The sequence below is a fragment of the Phoxinus phoxinus genome, assembly GCF_949152265.1.
Source record: "Phoxinus phoxinus genome assembly, contig: scaffold_82, whole genome shotgun sequence".
Lineage (NCBI taxonomy): Eukaryota > Metazoa > Chordata > Actinopteri > Cypriniformes > Leuciscidae > Phoxinus > Phoxinus phoxinus.
Window position 1 is genome coordinate 8,383 of NW_027639429.1, and position 21,618 is coordinate 30,000.

The 21,618-nt window shown below is 48.8% G+C and overlaps 1 protein-coding gene across 4 annotated transcripts in view; it reads left to right on the forward strand.

Annotated features, from left to right (window-relative positions):
* The first annotated feature begins 63 nt into the window (after positions 1–63).
* Positions 64–21,618, forward strand: part of riox2 (ribosomal oxygenase 2) — a 26,807-nt gene continuing 5,252 nt past the window's right edge. The window contains exons 1-9 of one of the 4 annotated variants that reach the window (XR_013796636.1): positions 64–170; positions 414–527; positions 3,399–3,578; positions 3,690–3,789; positions 5,614–5,745; positions 5,814–5,909; positions 5,991–6,053; positions 10,066–11,243; positions 13,330–13,467. Coding sequence is in view for 2 of the 4 variants with exons in the window: in XM_079639842.1 (XP_079495968.1) it covers positions 11,219–11,243; positions 13,330–13,754; positions 15,356–15,475; positions 15,565–15,693; positions 15,815–15,918; positions 17,650–17,752; positions 20,319–20,487; positions 20,573–20,661; positions 21,104–21,250 (1,311 nt within the window). In the remaining 2 variants the exon portion in view is untranslated. Of the gene's footprint in view, positions 171–395; positions 528–3,398; positions 3,579–3,689; positions 3,790–5,613; positions 5,746–5,813; positions 5,910–5,990; positions 6,054–10,065; positions 11,244–12,355; positions 12,401–13,329; positions 13,755–15,355; positions 15,476–15,564; positions 15,694–15,814; positions 15,919–17,649; positions 17,753–20,318; positions 20,488–20,572; positions 20,662–21,103; positions 21,251–21,618 lie in introns of those variants that run through there. The other 3 variants (XR_013796637.1, XM_079639842.1, XM_079639843.1) reach the window with 3 other exon arrangements.

Consider the following 21,618-nt stretch of genomic DNA (forward strand, 5'->3'; position numbering starts at 1 on the left):
TAATTTAGTTGGGAGTTCGGCAAACAGTTTTTGAGATGTCAGGATTCCCCCATTTAAATAGATAGGACCTGTTGTCCACTGCCGGAACCGGAACCATCAGATGCTGTTCGCGCGCGACGCCGGGAGGAATTGGAGGTTGCGCTCTATGCATACATGGTAACGGATGCGAGGTGAGAGTGAATTATACTCGTTGTGTTGTGAACAGTCTTAACGTAATTGATGTATGTGTGCCAGTTTAAATCAACTGAACTACAAAACAGCGTTTAACCAACCGCGAGTCTTAAGTTTGATATCGAGCCCAGATGAATACATTCATAAACATTAAGGCATACCGTTTCTACAGTCTGTGGTCGTGATTCTGCTGAAGTAAAGAGACGTGTTCTGCTCGCTCTCAGACATTAACTGATCTGCAGGATGTCTTCAGTGATTCCTCAAGGATTTCAGAGCAGTAAACAGGACTTCCGGTTCGGCCCGTGGAGCGTCACCGCTGTCAGGACTCACATCATGAAGTCCAAAGATATCGAGAGGTGAGGAGACCATAAACATAACATTTCTCCAGAGCAGTTTTTGAAGGGGACATCAATAATGCAGCACAATTGTTCTTGCAGGGATATGTGTATTTATGTGCTATTATTAGTGTTATATCCTTCCTCTCAAAGTCTCTCTGGTTCAATGAGAAAGCTGACTAAATTGACCAAAATATTCTTCATTGGAGTGCGATATTGACAAAAAATGATCTCTATTTTCTGGGATTTTATCGATAGGGATAATTAGAAAATGGCTGAGTGTTACTGTGCTGGTACCTCGGCAGGGTTAGGGACTGGACCGCAGCGGACCGGACTCCTGAAGCTTTAGTGTTCTTCATATCTGTGTAACAGTTCACAGCACTTACAGATATCATCAATATTTTACAGAAGAACATTTTTTTTCCAATTGATTTTTTACCTTTTATTGGCATTTTTACCTTTATAAATTTAATTTAAACCTAATTATATGCATGCATCATCTTTTGTGTCAATTTCATACATTTAATCCAATTAAATTATAATAATAAGACACAATAGCAATTTCAGTTCAGTTAGAGCCAGATGTATATTTGTATTGATGATTCTAATTTGATTATTTTATATCCAATTGTTGATATTTGTGTTTTGAAAAAGTTTTTTATTCATGTTTTGACTCCTAACCAATTTTCTACATTAAAAATTGTCTTTTTATGTGGGCTAGTAAAACTCATTTCGGGCTACCAAACTCACTAGACTCTCTAGATGTCTAATGATTCTGATGATGATCTGATGATGATGATGATCTGATGATGATGATGATCTGATGATGATGATGATGATCTGATGATGATGATGATGATCTGATGATGATTATGATCTGATGATGATGATGATGATCTGATGATGATGATGATGATCTGATGATGATGATGATCTGATGATGATTATGATCTGATGATGATGATGATGATGATCTGATGATGATTATGATATCAGACATGATCTGATGATGATGATGATCTGATGATGATGATGATCTGATGATGATGATGATCTGATGATGATGATGATCTGATGATGATGATGATCTGATGATGATTATGATATCAGACATGATCTGATGATGATGATGATCTGATTATGATATCAGACATGATCTGATGATGATGATATCAGACATGATCTGATGATGATGATCTGATGATGATGATGATCTGATGATGATTATGATATCAGACATGATCTGATGATGATGATGATGATGATCTGATGATGATTATGATATCAGACATGATCTGATGATGATGATGATGATGATCTGATGATGATTATGATATCAGACATGATCTGATGATGATGATCTGATGATGATGATTATGATATCAGACATTATCTGATAATGATGATCTGATGATTATGATATCAGACATGATCTGATGATGATTATGATATCAGACATGATCTGATGATGATGATCTGATGATGATGATGATCTGATGATGATTATGATATCAGACATGATCTGATGATGATCTGATGATGAATATGATATCAGACATGATCTGATGATGATAATCTGATGATGATGATGATCTGATGATGATTATGATATCAGACATGATCTGATGATGATGATGATGATGATCTGATGATGATTATGATATCAGACATGATCTGATGATGATGATCTGATGATGATGATTATGATATCAGACATGATCTGATAATGATGATCTGATGATGATTGATATCAGACATGATCTGATTATGATATCAGACATGATCTGATGATGATGATCTGATGATGATTATGATATCAGACATGATCTGATGATGATGATGATCTGATGATGAATATGATATCAGACATGATCTGATGATGATAATCTGATGATGATGATGATCTGATGATGATTATGATATCAGACATGATCTGATGATGATGATTTGATGATGATTATGATATCAGACATGATCTGATGCTGATGATGATTATTATATCAGACATGATCTGATGATGATGATCTGATGATGATGATGTCTGATTATGATATCAGACATGATCTGATGATGATGATCTGATGATGATGATGTCTGATTATGATATCAGACTTGATCTGATGACGATCTGATGATGATGTCTGATTATGATATCAGACATGATCTGATGATCTGATGATGATGATGATGTCTGTTGATGATGATGATCTGATTATGATATCAGACATGATCTGATGATGATGATGATGTTTGTTGATGATGATGATGATGATGATAGACATTAGACATGATCTGATGATGATGTCTGTTGTTGATGATGATGATCTGATGATGATGTCTGATTATGATATCAGACATGATCTGATGATGATGATGTCTGTTGATGATGATGATGTCTGTTGATGATGATGTCTGTTGTTGATGATGATGAAGATGTCTGTTGATGATGATGATGATCTGATGATGATGTCTGATTATGATATCAGACATGATCTGATGATGATGATGTCTGTTGATGATGATCTGATGATGATGTCTGATTATGATATCAGACATGATCTGATGTTGATGATGATGATGTCTGTTGATGATGATCTGATGATGATGTCTGTTGTTGATGATGATGAAGATGTCTGTTGATGATGATCTGATGATGATGTCTGATGATGATGTCTGTTGTTGATGATGATGAAGATGTCTGTTGATGATGATGATGATCTGATGATGATGTCTGATTATGATATCAGACATGATCTGATGCTGATGATGATGATGTCTGTTGATGATGATCTGATGATGATGTCTGATTATGATATCAGACATGATCTGATGATGATGATATTAGACATTAGACATGATCTGATGATGATGAAGATGTCTGATGTGTCCCAGGCTGGCGGAGACGATGCACATGCCGGCTCTGCCAGAAATGCTGTTCGGGGAGAATGTGTTGCGCATTCAGCACACCGACGGCTTCGGGATCGAGTTCAATGCGATCGACGCACTCAAACGTGTCAACAACATGCAGGACTCGGTGAAGGTGGCCTGTGCCCAGGAGTGGCAGGACAGCAGGTACTGTGTGTGTGTGTGTGTGTGTTCAGGGGAATCTGTGTCAGTGTGTGTGTTCAGGGGAATCTGTGTCAGTGTGTGTGTTCAGGGGAATCTGTGTGTGTGTGTGTTCAGGGCCGACTCGGAGCATGCGAAGGACGTGGTGAAACGCTACGATTGGACTTACACAACCGATTACAGAGGCACTTTACTGGGAGAGCACACGCAGATCAAGGTATCTGTGCTTTAACACCAGCGTCTCTTACTCAGAAGAGCTCGTGAACATTTAATAGTCTACAATATTATTGTTTATTATATATATATATTAGGGGTGGAACGGTACATGTATTCGTATTGAACCAAAACTGTACGGGCGTCGCGGTGCATGAATTTACACGGAGAATACACGGTATAAAAATACATAAAACTCGTGAGATCGGCTCTCTGGAGAAAAAGCAGCCAATTACAATTCCCCTGTTGTACAGCCTACCGAAGTTAATGAAAAGTTTATGATAATAATAATATTCAAGTTGTACTGGCAAAAGTGTGTTCAGTGCTGATCACGAGTGTCACGATTCACCACAGCAATCAACTAATGCTAACCAGTACGGTACAGCTCCTGCACTGGGATTCAAGCAGCAATTTAAGGCCGGCTGATGGCGATTTTTACAACAGCAGTGAAAATGAACCGTGACTTCTGGACCGAGGTATTAACCGAACCGTGACTTCTGGACCGAGGTATGAACCGAACCGTGACTTCTGGACCGAGGTATGAACCGAGGTGTGAACCGAACCGTGACTTCTGAACCGAGGTATGAACCGAACCGTGACGTCTGAACCGAGGACTGAACCGAACCGTGACTTCTGGACCGAGGTATGAACCGAACCGTGACTTCTGGGCCGAGGTATGAACCGAACCGTGACGTCTGAACCGAGGTATGAACCGAACCGTGACTTCTGAACCGAGGAATGAACCGAACCGTGACGTCTGAACCGAGGTATGAACCGAACCGTGACTTCTGAACCGAGGACTGAACCGAACCGTGACTTCTGGACCGAGGTATGAACCAAACCGTGACTTCTGGACCGAGGTATGAACCGAACCGTGACGTCTGAACCGAGGTATGAACCGAACCGTGACTTCTGAACTGAGGTATGAACCGAACCGTGACTTCTGAACCGAGGAATGAACCGAACCGTGACTTCTGAACCGAGGTATGAACCGAACCGTGACTTCTGGACCGAGGTATGAACCAAACCGTGACTTCTGGACCGAGGTATGAACCGAACCGTGACTTCTGAACCGAGGTGTGAACCGAACAGTGACTTCTGAACCGAGGTGTGAACCGAACAGTGACTTCTGAACCGAGGTGTGAACCGAACCGTGACTTCTGGACCGAGGTGTGAACCGAACAGTGACTTCTGAACCGAGGTGTGAACCGAACAGTGACTTCTGAACCGAGGTGTGAACCGAACCGTGACTTCTGGACCGAGGTATGAACCAAACCGTGACTTCTGGACCGAGGTATGAACCGAACCGTGACTTCTGAACCGAGGTGTGAACCGAACAGTGACTTCTGAACCGAGGTGTGAACCGAACAGTGACTTCTGAACCGAGGTGTGAACCGAACCGTGACTTCTGGACCGAGGTATGAACCAAACCATGACGTCTGAACCGAGGTGTGAACCGAACCGTGACTTCTGGACCGAGGTATGAACCGAACCGTGACTTCTGAACCGAGGTATGAACCGAACCGTGACTTCTGTGTACCGTTCCACCCCTAATATATATATCATTGACACCTTTATATAAGAGCTGAACCGAGCTGGACGATGACATCACGGTTTACTCCAGAGCCGCTATATATATATATAAAAATGAACTTAATTAATATTTTTTTAATAACAAAAATGAACCCTCACTGAATTAAAGCTGGACTGTCGCTATTTTCTTCTGGAAACACACTGTTGCATTGTTCCTGAGATCTCTGTGAAGCGGCTCTGAACCGCTCGCTGTTGTGAAAAGCGCTGTATAAGTAAAGCTGGCTGACTTGAGCAGGTGACGCCGACCGGCGACCGCATAGACATGGAGAAGCTGAAAGCGCGAGAGCAGATCCAGTTCTTCGAGGACGTGCTGCTGTTCGAGGACGAGCTGCATGATCACGGCGTGTCAATGATCAGTGCCAAAATCGTGAGTGTCCTCGGCTTGATCTGCAGATTGGCATCATTACTGGTGGCTAAAGCTGGTGTGTGTTTCAGAGAGTGATGCCTACCAGCTTCTTCCTCCTGCTGCGGTTCTTCCTGCGAGTGGACGGAGTGATGATCCGGATCAACGACACGCGTCTTTACCACGAGGCAAGACGGCACAATACCAGCTGGTGAATGCTTTAATGTTCAAATATGATTTAGCGGTTCTTAAACTTCATTGTTCTGCAGGCTGGAAGAAACCACATGCTTCGAGAATTCAGCACACGTGAAAGTAAAATCTCAGATCTTCAGGTGAGTGCTGCTTTAACTGCTTATTATGAGGAAATCGTTGAGTTTTCTGATAGTTTACTCGCCCTCAGGCCATCCGAGACTCGAGAGACGTCGTCTTTTACTCGCCCTCGAGTGTTTCCAAACCTGTGTGGGTTTCTTTCTCGTGTATCTGCAGAACTTGACACCCGTCAGTCCCGCTCACAGCCGACACCCGTCAGTCCCGCTCTCAGCCGACACCCGTCAGTCCCGCTCACAGCCGACACCCGTCAGTCCCGCTCACAGCCGACACCCGTCAGTCCCGCTCACAGCCGACACCCGTCAGTCCCGCTCACAGCCGACACCCGTCAGTCCCGCTCTCAGCCGACACCCGTCAGTCCCGCTCTCAGCCGACACCCGTCAGTCCCACTCACAGCCGACACCCGTCAGTCCCACTCAGCCGACACCCGTCAGTCCCACTCACAGCCGACACCCGTCAGTCCCACTCTCAGCCGACACCCGTCAGTCCCACTCTCAGCCGACACCCGTCAGTCCCACTCTCAGCCGACACCCGTCAGTCCCACTCTCAGCCGACACCCGTCAGTCCCACTCTCAGCCGACACCCGTCAGTCCCACTCTCAGCCGACACCCGTCAGTCCCACTCTCAGCCGACACCCGTCAGTCCCACTCTCAGCCGACACCCGTCAGTCCCACTCTCAGCCGACACCCGTCAGTCCCACTCTCAGCCGACACCCTCAGTCCCACTCACAGCCGACACCCGTCAGTCCCACTCTCAGCCGACACCCGTCAGTCACACTCTCAGCCGACACCCGTCAGTCCCACTCACAGCCGACACCCGTCAGTCCCACTCTCAGCCGACACCCGTCAGTCCCACTCTCAGCCGACACCCGTCAGTCCCACTCTCAGCCGACACCCGTCAGTCCCACTCTCAGCCGACACCCGTCAGTCCCACTCTCAGCCGACACCCGTCAGTCCCACTCTCAGCCGACACCCGTCAGTCCCACTCTCAGCCGACACCCGTCAGTCCCACTCTCAGCCGACACCCGTCAGTCCCACTCTCATCCGACACCCGTCAGTCCCACTCTCATCCGACACCGTCAGTCCCACTCACAGCCGACACCCGTCAGTCCCACTCTCAGCCGACACCCGTCAGTCCCACTCTCAGCCGACACCCGTCAGTCCCACTCTCAGCCGACACCCGTCAGTCCCACTCTCAGCCGACACCCGTCAGTCCCACTCTCAGCCGACACCCGTCAGTCCCACTCACAGCCGACACCCGTCAGTCCCACTCTCAGCCGACACCCGTCAGTCCCACTCACAGCCGACACCCGTCAGTCCCACTCACAGCCGACACCCGTCAGTCCCACTCTCAGCCGACACCCGTCAGTCCCACTCTCAGCCGACACCCGTCAGTCCCACTCTCAGCCGACACCCGTCAGTCCCACTCTCAGCCGACACCCGTCAGTCCCACTCTCAGCCGACACCCGTCAGTCCCACTCTCAGCCGACACCCGTCAGTCCCACTCTCAGCCGACACCCGTCAGTCCCACTCTCAGCCGACACCCGTCAGTCCCACTCTCAGCCGACACCCGTCAGTCCCACTCTCAGCCGACACCCGTCAGTCCCACTCACAGCCGACACCCGTCAGTCCCACTCACAGCCGACACCCGTCAGTCCCACTCTCAGCCGACACCCGTCAGTCCCACTCTCAGCCGACACCCGTCAGTCCCACTCTCAGCCGACACCCGTCAGTCCCACTCTCAGCCGACACCCGTCAGTCCCACTCTCAGCCGACACCCGTCAGTCCCACTCTCAGCCGACACCCGTCAGTCCCACTCACAGCCGACACCCGTCAGTCCCACTCTCAGCCGACACCCGTCAGTCCCACTCTCAGCCGACACCCGTCAGTCCCACTCTCAGCCGACACCCGTCAGTCCCACTCACAGCCGACACCCGTCAGTCCCACTCTCAGCCGACACCCGTCAGTCCCACTCTCAGCCGACACCGTCAGTCCCACTCACAGCCGACACCCGTCAGTCCCACTCTCATCCGACACCGTCAGTCCCACTCACAGCCGACACCCGTCAGTCCCACTCTCAGCCGACACCCGTCAGTCCCACTCTCAGCCGACACCCGTCAGTCCCACTCTCAGCCGACACCCGTCAGTCCCACTCTCAGCCGACACCCGTCAGTCCCACTCTCAGCCGACACCCGTCAGTCCCACTCACAGCCGACACCCGTCAGTCCCACTCTCAGCCGACACCCGTCAGTCCCACTCACAGCCGACACCCGTCAGTCCCACTCACAGCCGACACCCGTCAGTCCCACTCTCAGCCGACACCCGTCAGTCCCACTCTCAGCCGACACCCGTCAGTCCCACTCTCAGCCGACACCCGTCAGTCCCACTCTCAGCCGACACCCGTCAGTCCCACTCTCAGCCGACACCCGTCAGTCCCACTCTCAGCCGACACCCGTCAGTCCCACTCTCAGCCGACACCCGTCAGTCCCACTCTCAGCCGACACCCGTCAGTCCCACTCTCAGCCGACACCCGTCAGTCCCACTCTCAGCCGACACCCGTCAGTCCCACTCACAGCCGACACCCGTCAGTCCCACTCACAGCCGACACCCGTCAGTCCCACTCTCAGCCGACACCCGTCAGTCCCACTCTCAGCCGACACCCGTCAGTCCCACTCTCAGCCGACACCCGTCAGTCCCACTCTCAGCCGACACCCGTCAGTCCCACTCTCAGCCGACACCCGTCAGTCCCACTCTCAGCCGACACCCGTCAGTCCCACTCACAGCCGACACCCGTCAGTCCCACTCTCAGCCGACACCCGTCAGTCCCACTCTCAGCCGACACCCGTCAGTCCCACTCTCAGCCGACACCCGTCAGTCCCACTCTCAGCCGACACCCGTCAGTCCCACTCTCAGCCGACACCCGTCAGTCCCACTCTCAGCCGACACCCGTCAGTCCCACTCTCAGCCGACACCCGTCAGTCCCACTCTCAGCCGACACCCGTCAGTCCCACTCACAGCCCCACTCACAGCCGACACCCGTCAGTCCCACTCTCAGCCGACACCCGTCAGTCCCACTCTCAGCCGACACCCGTCAGTCCCACTCTCAGCCGACACCCGTCAGTCCCACTCACAGCCGACACCCGTCAGTCTCTGTTTGCTCATAAACAAGTCCTCAGGTTATGTGAAGCCGGCTGGTTTGTTCATGGTAATCAGCTGCAACCAGGGGGTAAAGTGGGCCGGAAGATAAATAAATAAATAAATAAATAGATTAATATCAATGATGGTAGGCAAACATGCTTCCCGACGTCATGTTCTCCTGTCTGATGTGAGTGCCGAAGAATTTTAAGTTTTTTACTTCATTCGAATGGTACGAAACTTGGTAAAGGTTTTGGCACTTGCTATGTGAACACACAGAAAATCATGGACATGATCTGAACAGGTTAAATGGTCCTGGAAAAAATAGTCACACTTGTGCTGCTCGCGGTCAAAGATGACCCATTGGAAATGAATGAGAGACGAATTTCAACTGCATCTCATTTACTCATGGCTTTGACTTTCTCACCGTTTTAGAGTAAAACATGTTTTTGAAAAAATTTTCATGTGTATGGAAAATAGTATTTTTGCACATTTTTCATAACAATAAATGTAAAATTCTGTAACTTTTTTTTAATAACTTTTTTCACTTCAGCAATAATCTGCAAGTGTCGTCTTTGAGAAGAGATCAAACTTCAGTCTGTCGCTCAGGATTTACCACAGTTTAAGTTGGAAATTTAATTTTCAGGTCTATGCTCAAAAAGTGAATGAATGGATTATAAATACAGCGTAAATATCATTTGGTATAAAAAAACTAAATATTAAATAAGATATTATCAAACTAAAATAAAGTGTGGCCTCAACACTCCTGCCTGGAGGTTTCTAGTAAGAGCTTGATTCCGGTTCAGGGATTTATTAACACTGATTAAACTGGCAAATTATTCTGGATCTGATGTGTGTGTGTGTGTGTGTCCTTACTTTGCAGCACGTTCCACCTGCGCTTTACACAGACCCCAACGAGATCGCGCAGCATTTACCGCTGAAGCTCACCGAGTGTGAGAAGCTGGAGCTGCCGGAGGCGCCGGCGCTAACATCAGTCTCCACAGTGGCGGGAGTGAACGCCACAAACAAAGACTCGATTATGATCACGTCTGATTCTGTCCTGTAGAGTCTCCTCTGTAGCGTTCGTCAGGGGCAGAAGGTCTGCTTTGTAATGTAATGCTTGTTTGATCTGTTTGTTATTGGAGAAGATTTTATTAAAATGCTTTAAATAATTTCACTGGATTGAGAAAATATGTCGATGTTATGAGAATGAAAAATAATGACTTAAAGCTTGTTTTAATAAGAAGGAACTCCTAATGCTGACTCCTGTTGGAGAAGATCGAGGAGTTATGCTTTCTGTCCCACTTCTGAAGTCGTGATTACGGAATCATGGAGGACACCAGGAAATCTTATTAAAGGCCAAATGTGTTGAAGATCATTTTGAATAAAATGTTGAGTCCTGTTCACTTACAACCATATAAACATTGACCACACCATCTATATAGTCAGCTTGCTGTAAAATACAGGCTATTGTGTAAATTCACTGTGTAAATCATACAATAATCTTCAAATGATTATTCATAAATGTACATGAGCACAACTTTAACATCGAGACTCCGCCATGTTTACGGTTTATGACCCGAACTGGAGTTTCGCAGTAGAAGAGTTAGTCCAGTCCTTCTGAGGCTTGTAAGCTACTGTCCTCAGCAATTACGGTCACGGAAATACTATTAAAACTTGGAGAAATACTTTGTATGACAAATCTTTATTTTAACTTTCTATTAATGAATCCGTGAATGACAGCCGTCTGTGTCTCCCAGTGGCTTACTGTCAGTTTAGTGTTCGTGATTCATTTACAGCAACTAAAGATAACATGCTTTCATGTCCAAAAACATTATTTTTGTCTTACATTTCATAATAAACTCAGACAAGCTCAGCACGGACTCGGTTTGCATAAGTTTTTTTTTTTTGTGTGTGTGAATTTGAATGTGTGCAAAGGATTGTGGGTAATTTAAGGCCATGAAGGATACATCCGACCCTTCAAACTGAGGCGGCCTTCAGCGACGCTTGATGGCGTGACGAGAGGGGAGCAGTGAATGCATAGAGGTCGCCTACTTTACAGTTTTCTATACCAGTTTACGACTGTTTCCTCTATTTCTTGTGCAGCTGTGGTGCTTTTGAGTGACAGTTCCTCATGTGTCCTTTAACCCTCGGTGTGTTGCCTTTCAATTAAAAGATTGTGTGATGGGTGTGCTTGTGTTTCATTTGTCTCAAGATTTGTTTGTCAGCGGTGCATTCAGCTGTTCATTAGTGCTGTTGATATCAACATTTAATCATCAGCAAATCAGGCATACAATAAGACATCAAAAGATGTTTAAAACTATTTATTTAAAAAAATAAAGTCCAATTCCAAAGGGATATAGTGTTTGCTCCACACTTTAGTTGAGGTGGGACGAATAATTGATATAACAATACATTGCAATTGGTTTCTTGCAATACATTATCAGTATGGCACTAATGCAGATTGCAGCTTGCTTTACCAAAACAAGCATTTCGGTTCTTGAACAGCTAAGAGTCAGATTAATAAACTCTAGTATGTTCTGTAAATGATAAAGTGTTCGTCGCTCGCGGTGCTGGGATCATCACCGACTTCAGTCGGGACAACATGAGCAAGTAAAGTCTTGCAGGAGGCAGGCAGATACCTCTTATATACTGTCTATGGCAGATACTTCTTATATACTGTCTATGGCAGATACCTCTTATATACTGTCTATGGCAGATACTTCTTATATACTGTCTATGGCAGATACTTCTTATATACTGTCTATGGCAGATACTAGTGCTAGATATCAGAGACTGTAAACAAATGGACGTAGTGTCCGTGACGTCACCCGTAAATATGCCCTTGTCATGTCCAATTTCCGACCAGGAAACTCCTAGTTGGAAATTCCTATCAGAGTTTCCTAGACAGAAATAGGTTACGTTGCATTCAAAATAAATAAAATTCTTCAATACATTTTGCCTTGAATAAAATTTCCCGAGAAAATTGCAAGAATAAACCTGGTGTCCACCATGATTCATATTCTTTCAGACAACAAAGCACTTTAACTGGACAAGCTCGTGAAAATAAAAATCGGCATACGCCACATATTTTACTGTGATTATGGTTGCTACGATTATGAACTTGACTCAAAAATCCAGGAACGGTTTTTATAAGTTTCCACCCGGAGTGTTTGAAGTGTGACACCGTGTTTGCACGTGAGCCTGTGATGCTGTCGGTAAGGAACATGTTGTCTGTACTTCCACTGCGAATGAGTTATTTTCTGCCATATAAATTATGATGGACCAGTCTGTCTTATTTGGATAATAAGTATAGGCTTACGATTAAATATCTTACTCGACTTTTATGTGTTAAATTATTTCGAAATTTTAAACATGTCTGGTTGTCTTATGTTTTGAAAGTTAAGCCATAAATAAAAATAAGAGTAAAACTAAACAACGCATTAATTTAAAGCTTGTCACTATTGTTGCATTAGCATTTTATTTGCACTTTCTTGTTTCGTTCGCATTTTTTATAATGTCAAATCATCAATTGCATTATTTTATAATTTGACACTGCATTTTTAAATTACAATAAAAAGCAAATAAATAAAATTTATTTTTAGCTTCTGCACAGCTTAATCCTCCCTCGTTCTGTCACTTGTGTTGACACATTAACTGACTAAATTAAACTGGACTAATCGGTTATTTCGTGAATCGTGATGATGAATGCGTGAATTGAATGAATGGTTAAAAGCATGTAATTATTTGAAGCTTCATCTGTGCTGTACGTTAATTATGAACATTAATTCTCACTCTAGTCTAGTTTCTTCACAGTGGCAAGAATAAATGGACATTAATTCTGCTTTCACGTGCTATTGGAATTGTTGTAAATACTAGTTTCCTAGTAGGAACTGCACATGAAGGTCGTATTTACTACTGGGTAAAACTGCTAAACCGTAAACATGGCGGAGGAGAGAACGACCGATGTGACTGATGTTCTTGTTCTTTATTAGTTTTTCCACAACAGCTGCATCGCCTTGTCTTAATGTTAAAGTAGAGCACATATACATGAATAATCATTTGAAGCGTATTGCATGTTTTACACACAGTGAAATAGCCTGTATTTGACAGAAATGTTGAAAGGGTTATGATGTTTCTGCCGCAGAGATGCCGAAGAAGGGCAGAAGAGTGCAGAAGCGTGACGGACAGGAGGAGGAGGATGTACCTGTGAAGCAGATGAAGATGGGGAACCCGCTGTGCTTCGACTCTCCGAGGGATCTCTTCCAGAGTCTGATCAGTCCGGTCGGCCTGGACCAGTTCTTCCTGCAGTACTGGGAGCAGAAGCCACTGGTCCTGCAGCGCAACGATCCGGCTCTGGCCTCGTACTTCCGCTCGCTGTTCCAGCTGTCCGACGTCAGGCAGCTCTGCGCTCGCGGCCTGCGCTACGCCAGAGACCTCAACGTGTGCCGCTGCGTCGACGGCCAGAAGCGAGTGCTGAATAAAGCAGGGAAGGTGAAGTTCAGCCAGCTGGAGAAGGACCTGGAGGAGAGCAGGGCCACCATACAGCTGCACCAGCCCCAGAGGTTCAAGGTCAGAGCTCGCGTAAACAAGTCACATGTGTTCAGGGGTCGCGAGTGTTCAGGGGTCGCGAGTGTTCAGGGGTCGCGAGTGTTCAGGGGTCGCGAGTGTTCAGGGGTCGCGAGTGTTCAGGGGTCGCGAGTGTTCAGGGGTCGCGAGTGTTCAGGGGTCGCGAGTGTTCAGGGGTCGCGAGTGTTCAGGGGTCGCGAGTGTTCAGGGGTCGCGAGTGTTCAGGGGTCGCGAGTGTTCAGGGGTCGCGAGTGTTCAGGGGTCGCGAGTGTTCAGGGGTCGCGAGTGTTCAGGGGTCGCGAGTGTTCAGGGGTCGCGAGTGTTCAGGGGTCGCGAGTGTTCAGGGGTCGCGGTTGTTCAGGGGTCGCGAGTGTTCAGGGGTCGCGAGTGTTCAGGGGTCACGAGTGTTCAGGGGTCGCGAGTGTTCAGGGGTCGCGAGTGTTCAGGGGTCACGAGTGTTCACTGGTCGCGAGTGTTCACTGGTCGCGTGTGTTCAGGGGTCGCGAGTGTTCAGGGGTCGCGAGTGTTCAGGGGTCGCGAGTGTTCAGGGGTCACGAGTGTTCAGGGGTCGCGAGTGTTCAGGGGTCGCGAGTGTTCAGGGGTCGCGAGTGTTCAGGGGTCGCGAGTGTTCAGGGGTCGCGAGTGTTCAGGGGTCGCGGGTGTTCAGGGGTCACGAGTGTTCAGGGGTCACGGGTGTTCAGGGGTCACGGGTGTTCAGGGGTCACGGGTGTTCAGGGGTCGCGAGTGTTCAGGGGTCGCGAGTGTTCAGGGGTCGCGAGTGTTCAGGGGTCGCGAGTGTTCAGGGGTCGCGGTTGTTCAGGGGTCGCGAGTGTTCACTGGTCGCCTGTGTTCAGGGGTCGTGAGTGTTCACTGGTCGCGAGTGTTCAGGGGTCACGAGTGTTCACTGGTCGCGTGTGTTCAGGGGTCGCGTGTGTTCAGGGGTCACGAGTGTTCACTGGCCGCGTATGTTCAGGGGTCGCGAGTGTTCAGGGGTCACGAGTGTTCACTGGCCGCGTATGTTCAGGGGTCGCGAGTGTTCAGGGGTCACGAGTGTTCACTGGTCGCGAGTGTTCACTGGTCGTGAGTGTTCAGGGGTCGCGAGTGTTCAGGGGTCACGAGTGTTCACTGGTCGTGAGTGTTCAGGGGTCGCGAGTGTTCAGGGGTCACGAGTGTTCACTGGTCGCGAGTGTTCACTGGTCGTGAGTGTTCAGGGGTCGCGAGTGTTCACTGGTCGCGTGTGTTCAGGGGTCACGAGTGTTCACGGGTCACGAGTGTTCACTGGTCGCCAGTGTTCAGGGGTCGCGTGTGTTCACTGGTCGCGTGTGTTCAGGGGTCACGAGTGTTCACGGGTCATGAGTGTTCACTGGTCGCGAGTGTTCAGGGGTCACGAGTGTTCACTGGTCGCGTGTGTTCAGGGGTCGCGTGTGTTCAGGGGTCACGAGTGTTCACTGGCCGCGTATGTTCAGGGGTCGCGAGTGTTCAGGGGTCACGAGTGTTCACTGGTCGCGAGTGTTCACTGGTCGTGAGTGTTCAGGGGTCGCGAGTGTTCACTGGTCGCGTGTGTTCAGGGGTCACGAGTGTTCACTGGCCGCGTATGTTCACAGGACGAGCTGTGGCGTATTCAGGAGCGGCTGGAGTGCTTCTTCGGGTCGCTGGTTGGATCTAACATCTACATCACGCCTCGCGGCTCTCAGGGTCTCCCGCCGCACTACGACGACGTCGAGGTGTGTGTCTGCTCTCGTTTGTGTAGCATCTACTGTCACGGTTTGCTCGTGTGCATGAGGAATAACTGGCGTTCTGTTTATGGGTGCAGGTGCTGATCCTTCAGCTGGAGGGACAGAAACACTGGAGGCTTTACCAGCCCACCGTCCCTCTGGCCCGCGAGTACAGCCTGGAGCCCGAGCACCGCATCGGCCCCCCGACACACGACTTCATCCTGCAGGTCAGTGACATCACGGGGTTAAAGGTCAATCAGCAGGGACGTGAGGTGTGCTTGAGTGTTCTGTGGTTGAGGAGAGATGATTGTAAAGCGCATTATTAATGCCTCATGTGATTTCTGGTAGGCGGGTGATTTGCTGTATTTCCCCCGAGGAACGATCCACCAGGCCGACACTCCTCCAGACGTGGCTCGATCCACACACCTCACGCTCAGCACCTACCAGAACATGTGCGTCTCCACACACACACACACACACACTCTTTCTCTCTGAAAGTGCTCCATTAACCTTTAACATGCTTTTAAATTCTCTGCTTTAATAATAAACAGTTCTCAAACATTAAAAAATAATCACCATGAGAGCATGATTATTTAAATCATATTTGTATCAGTATTGTAACAATTTTTATGGAGTTTAACAGAAGTAGTGTGTGAAAGCATGTGCAGATCGTGACGCTCGCAAAGGCAAGATCACGAGTTTGATTCCCAGCGGACACACCAAATACACACGCTACATGTCTTCTGAACACCCTCAGAGGGTCGGCAATCACGCCGGCGCGTTCTGCTCGCTTTTTTTCTTATCAGTGGAAAACAGACTCAAAATACTCTGTTGATTTTGATCCTACATGTAAGTGTCACACATCATTCAAACCGGTTAGATGTCTTCTTTTATTTGTATGGGTTAGGGTTAGCCCTCTAAACCTTTCACATAGTTTAGAAGAAAATATTCTAGGCTATGTGATACAATTTTCAAAAGTCTTGTGAAGAAGTGGGTTTCATGACCTTATTTCAGTGACACTTTTTTTGAGTTTTTATTTTTCATAAACCACACATAAATGTCATTATCTCAAAACTACAAACTTTTACATACATGCTGCTGACATATTCATATAACCCCTCAGGCCCCAGAGAACCCCTCAGGCCCCAGAGAACCCCTCAGACCCCAGAGAACCCCTCGGGCGCCAGAGAACCCCTCGGGCGCCAGAGAACCCCTCAGGCCCCAGAGAACCCCTCAGACCCCAGAGAACCCCTCAGGCGCCAGAGAACCCCTCGGGCCCCAGAGAACCCCTCGGGCCCCAGAGAACCCCTCGGGCCCCAGAGAACCCCTCAGACCCCAGAGAACCCCTCAGGCCCCAGAGAACCCCTCAGACCCCAGAGAACCCCTCAGACCCCAGAGAACCCCTCAGACCCCAGAGAACCCCTCAGGCGCCAGAGAACCCCTCAGAGCCCAGAGAACCCCTCAGAGCCCAGAGAACCCCTCAGAGCCCAGAGAACCCCTCAGAGCCCAGAGAACCCCTCAGGCCCCAGAGAGCCCCTCAGGCCCCAGAGAACCCCTCAGACCCCAGAGAACCCCTCAGGCACCAGAGAACCCCTCAGACCCCAGATAACCCCTCAGGCCCCAGAGAACCCCTCAGGCGCCAGAGAACCCCTCAGACCCCAGATAACCCCTCAGGCCCCAGAGAACCCCTCAGGCGCCAGAGAACCCCTCAGACCCCAGATAACCACTCAGACCCCAGAGAACCACTCAGGCCCCAGAGAACCCCTCAGAGCCCAGAGAACCCCTCCCCTCGGGCCCCAGAGAACCCCTCCCCTCGGGCGCCAGAGAAGCCCTCCCCTCGGGCCCCAGAGAACCCCTCCCCTCGGGCCCCAGAGAACCCCTCCCCTCGGGCCCCAGAGAACCCCTCCCCTCGGGCCCCAGAGAACCCCTCCCCTCGGGCCCCAGAGAACCCCTCCCCTCGGGTCCCAGAGAACCCCTCGGGCCCCAGAGAACCCCTCAGACCCCAGAGAACCCCTCAGACCCCAGAGAACCCCTCAGGCCCCAGAGAACCCCTCAGGCCCCAGAGAACCCCTCAGGCCCCAGAGAACCCCTCAGGCCCCAGAGAACCCCTCAGGCCCCAGAGAACCCCTCAGACTCCAGAGAACCCCTCAGTTCTGAGGGGTATAAATGTGTGTGTCTTTCAGGTCGTGGGGCGACTTTATGCTGGACGTGTTTCCCGGTTGTGTGTTGGATAGCATGAGACGTGAACATGGGATGCGCTGCGGTCTTCCTCGTAGCCTCCTCACGGTGAGCACACACACACACACACACACACACTCCTCTCACACACACACACTCCACTCACACACACACACTCCACTCACACACACACATACTCCACTCACACACACACACTCACTCCTCTCACAAACTCACACCCCTCACACACTCACTCCTCTCACACACACAAACACATCTCTCACACGCTCACTCCTCACACACTCAATCACTCCTCTCTCTCACACACACACACACTCACTCCGCTCACACACTCACTCCGCTCACACACTCACTCCGCTCACACACTCACTCCTCTCACACGCTCACTCCTCACACACTCAATCACTCCTCTCTCTCACACACACACACACTCACTCCGCTCACACACTCACTCCGCTCACACACTCACTCCGCTCACACACTCACTCCTCTCACACACTCACTCCGCTCACACTCACTCCTCTCACACTCACTCCACTCACACTCACTCCGCTCACACACTCACTCCACTCACACACTCACTCCTCTCACACACTCACTCCTCTCACACACTCACTCCTCTCACACTCACTCCTCTCACACTCACTCCACTCACACTCACTCCTCTCACACACTCACTCCTCTCTCACACTCACTCCTCTCTCACACTCACTCCTCTCACACACTCTCACACTCACTCCTCACACACTCATTCCGCTCACACACACACACACACACTCACTCCTCTCCCACACTCACTCACTCCTCTCACACACTCACACACTCACACACTCACTCCTCTCGCACACTCACTCCTCTCACACACTCATTCACTCTCACTCCTCTCACACACTCACTCTTCTCACACACTCACTCCTCTCACACACTCACTCCTCTCACACACTCACTCCTCTCACACACTCACTCCTCTCACACACTCACTCCTCTCACACACTCACTCCTCTCACACACACTCCGCTCACACACTCACTCCTCTTACACACTCACACACTCCTCTCACACACTCACTCCTCTTACACACTCACTCACTCTGCTCACACACGCACACACTCACTCCTCTCTCACACTCACTCCTCACACACTCATTCCGCTCACACACACACACACACACTCACTCCTCTCCCACACTCACTTCTCACACACACACACACTCACTTCTCTCACACACTCACTCCTCACGCACACTCACTCCGCTCACACTCACTCCTCTCACACACTCACTCCTCTCACACACTCACTCCTCTCACACTCACTCCTCTAACACTCACTCCGCTCACACTCACTCCTCTCACACACTCACTCCTCTCACACTCACTCCTCTCACACACTCACTCCTCTCACACTCACTCCTCTCACACACTCACACTCACTCCTCTCTCACACTCACTCCTCTCACACACTCTCACACTCACTCCTCTCACACACTCACTCCTCACACACTCACTCCTCTCACACACTCATTCCGCTCACACACACACACACACACACACTCACTCCTCTCCCACACTCACTCACTCCTCTCACACACTCACACACTCACTCCTCTCGCACACTCACTCACTCTCACTCCTCACACACTCACTCCTCTCACACACTCACTCCTCTCACACACTCACTCCTATCACACACTCACTCCTCTCACACACTCACTCCTCTCACACACTCACTCCTCTCACACACTCACTCCTCTCACACACTCACTCCTCTCACACACACTCCGCTCACACATTCACTCCTCTTACACACTCACACACTCCTCTCACACACTCACTCCTCTTACACACTCACTCCTCTCAGACACACACTCACTCTGCTCACACACGCACACACTCACTCCTCACACACTCACACACTCACTCCTCTCACACACTCACTCCTCACACACTCATTCCGCTCACACACACACACACTCACTTCTCTCCCACACTCACTTCTCACACACACACTCCGCTCACACACACACTCACTTCTCTCACACACTCACTCCTCACACACTCACTCCTCTCACACACTCACTCCTCTCGCACACTCACTCCTATCGCACACTCACTCCTCTCGCACACTCGCTCCTCTCACACACTCACTCCTCTCACACACTCACTCCTCTCACACACTCACTCCTCCCTCTCACACACTCACTCCTCTCACACACACTCCGCTCACACACTCACTCCTCTTACACACTCACACACTCCTCTCACACACTCACTCCTCTTACACACTCACTCCTCTCAGACACACACTCACTCTGCTCACACACGCACACACTCACTCCTCACACACTCACACACTCACTCCTCTCACACACTCACTCCTCACACACTCATTCCGCTCACACACACACACACTCACTTCTCTCCCACACTCACTTCTCACACACACACTCCGCTCACACACACACTCACTTCTCTCACACACTCACTCCTCACACACTCACTCCTCACGCACACTCGCTCCTCTCACACACACTCCTCACGCACACTCACTCCTCTCGCACACTCGCTCCTCTCACACACACTCCTCTAACACACTCACTCCTGTCACACACTCACCTGTAACAGTGGCTCTAACAGTGGTGTGTGTGTGTTGTCAGTCTGCCAGCGTGGCTCCTGAGGTTAATGAGCAGGTGTGTGTGTTTCTGCGGCGTTTGGCTGATGATGTCGAGCGGGGGAATCAGGAGTTGCGCTCCAGCGCTATGAAGAGAGACTTCGTCTGCAACCGACTGCCACCGTTCCTGCAGGACCGGGCCTGCGCTGATCCCGGTGAGGCGTGCGTGTGTGTGTGTGTGTGTGTGTGTGTGTGTGTCGAGGTACAGCTGATAATGTGCTGAATGCGTTTCTCTTCCAGTTGGGAAACCACCGTCGCTGGAGGACACTGTGTGTGTGCGGTTTAAAGAGCATCTTCTTCTAACAGTGGAGCCCAGTCAAGAGAACACTGTAAGAGTCACACACACGTCATATATTCACACACACACGTCACTATGAGAAAAACATTTATTTCATAATGTGAGTTTCAACCCTATTTTCAAATGTTTTACTTCAATGAAAGGTTAGAATTTTGTGATTTTTTTTTTCTACTGTACCTCATATGTATCCAAACTGAATCAAGATCGGAATAAAACCACAAGAGTTAAATTGAAATGGTAAAATTTGTATCAAGCAATAATAAACGCAGTAGCCTGCGGCCTAACCCTAACCCTAACCCTAACCCTACGGCCTAACCCTACGGCCTAACCCTAACCCTATTATTGCGGTCACTAAACTGAATGAGCTGATGTGTAGCTAGGCTACCAAATGTTTTGACAATCACAATAGCCTACACTTTTTTTTAGGTTTGACTATATATATATATATATATCTCTCTCTTGTGTCTGCTCAGGACGAGGCCACCGAGCTGGTCGTGTTTGTGCTGCACTCTTTAAAGAACAAGAGAGAGACACACATGATGGGAGCGTCTGACGATGAGGACGATGAAGATGACGATGATGAGGACGAGGATGATGATGACGAAGAGGTTATATCACAGGTCCGTCAGACGAGTCGGAAACTAACAATTGACATAAAAAGTCCTAATCATCAAGACATACTAAGTAATTGTTTTGACTTTTTATGTCAAAATTATGACATAAAAGTTAATTATGAGATGTAAAGTAAGCCATAATTACTATAAGATTATCAAGTCAAGTCATCTTCATTTATACAGCGCTTTTAACACTGTAGACTGTTTCAAAGCTGCTTTACAGAGATAAACGTATACTTTAAGGGAACAGATTGTTTTGTCTTTATAGCGGTTCTTGAATAATGTTTTCCAGCTAAAGTTAGTTTTGATTGATTCACTTCCGTCGAAAGGATCATTAGTTATTAAATTAGGGGCCGCTAAGACGACAGCGTTCT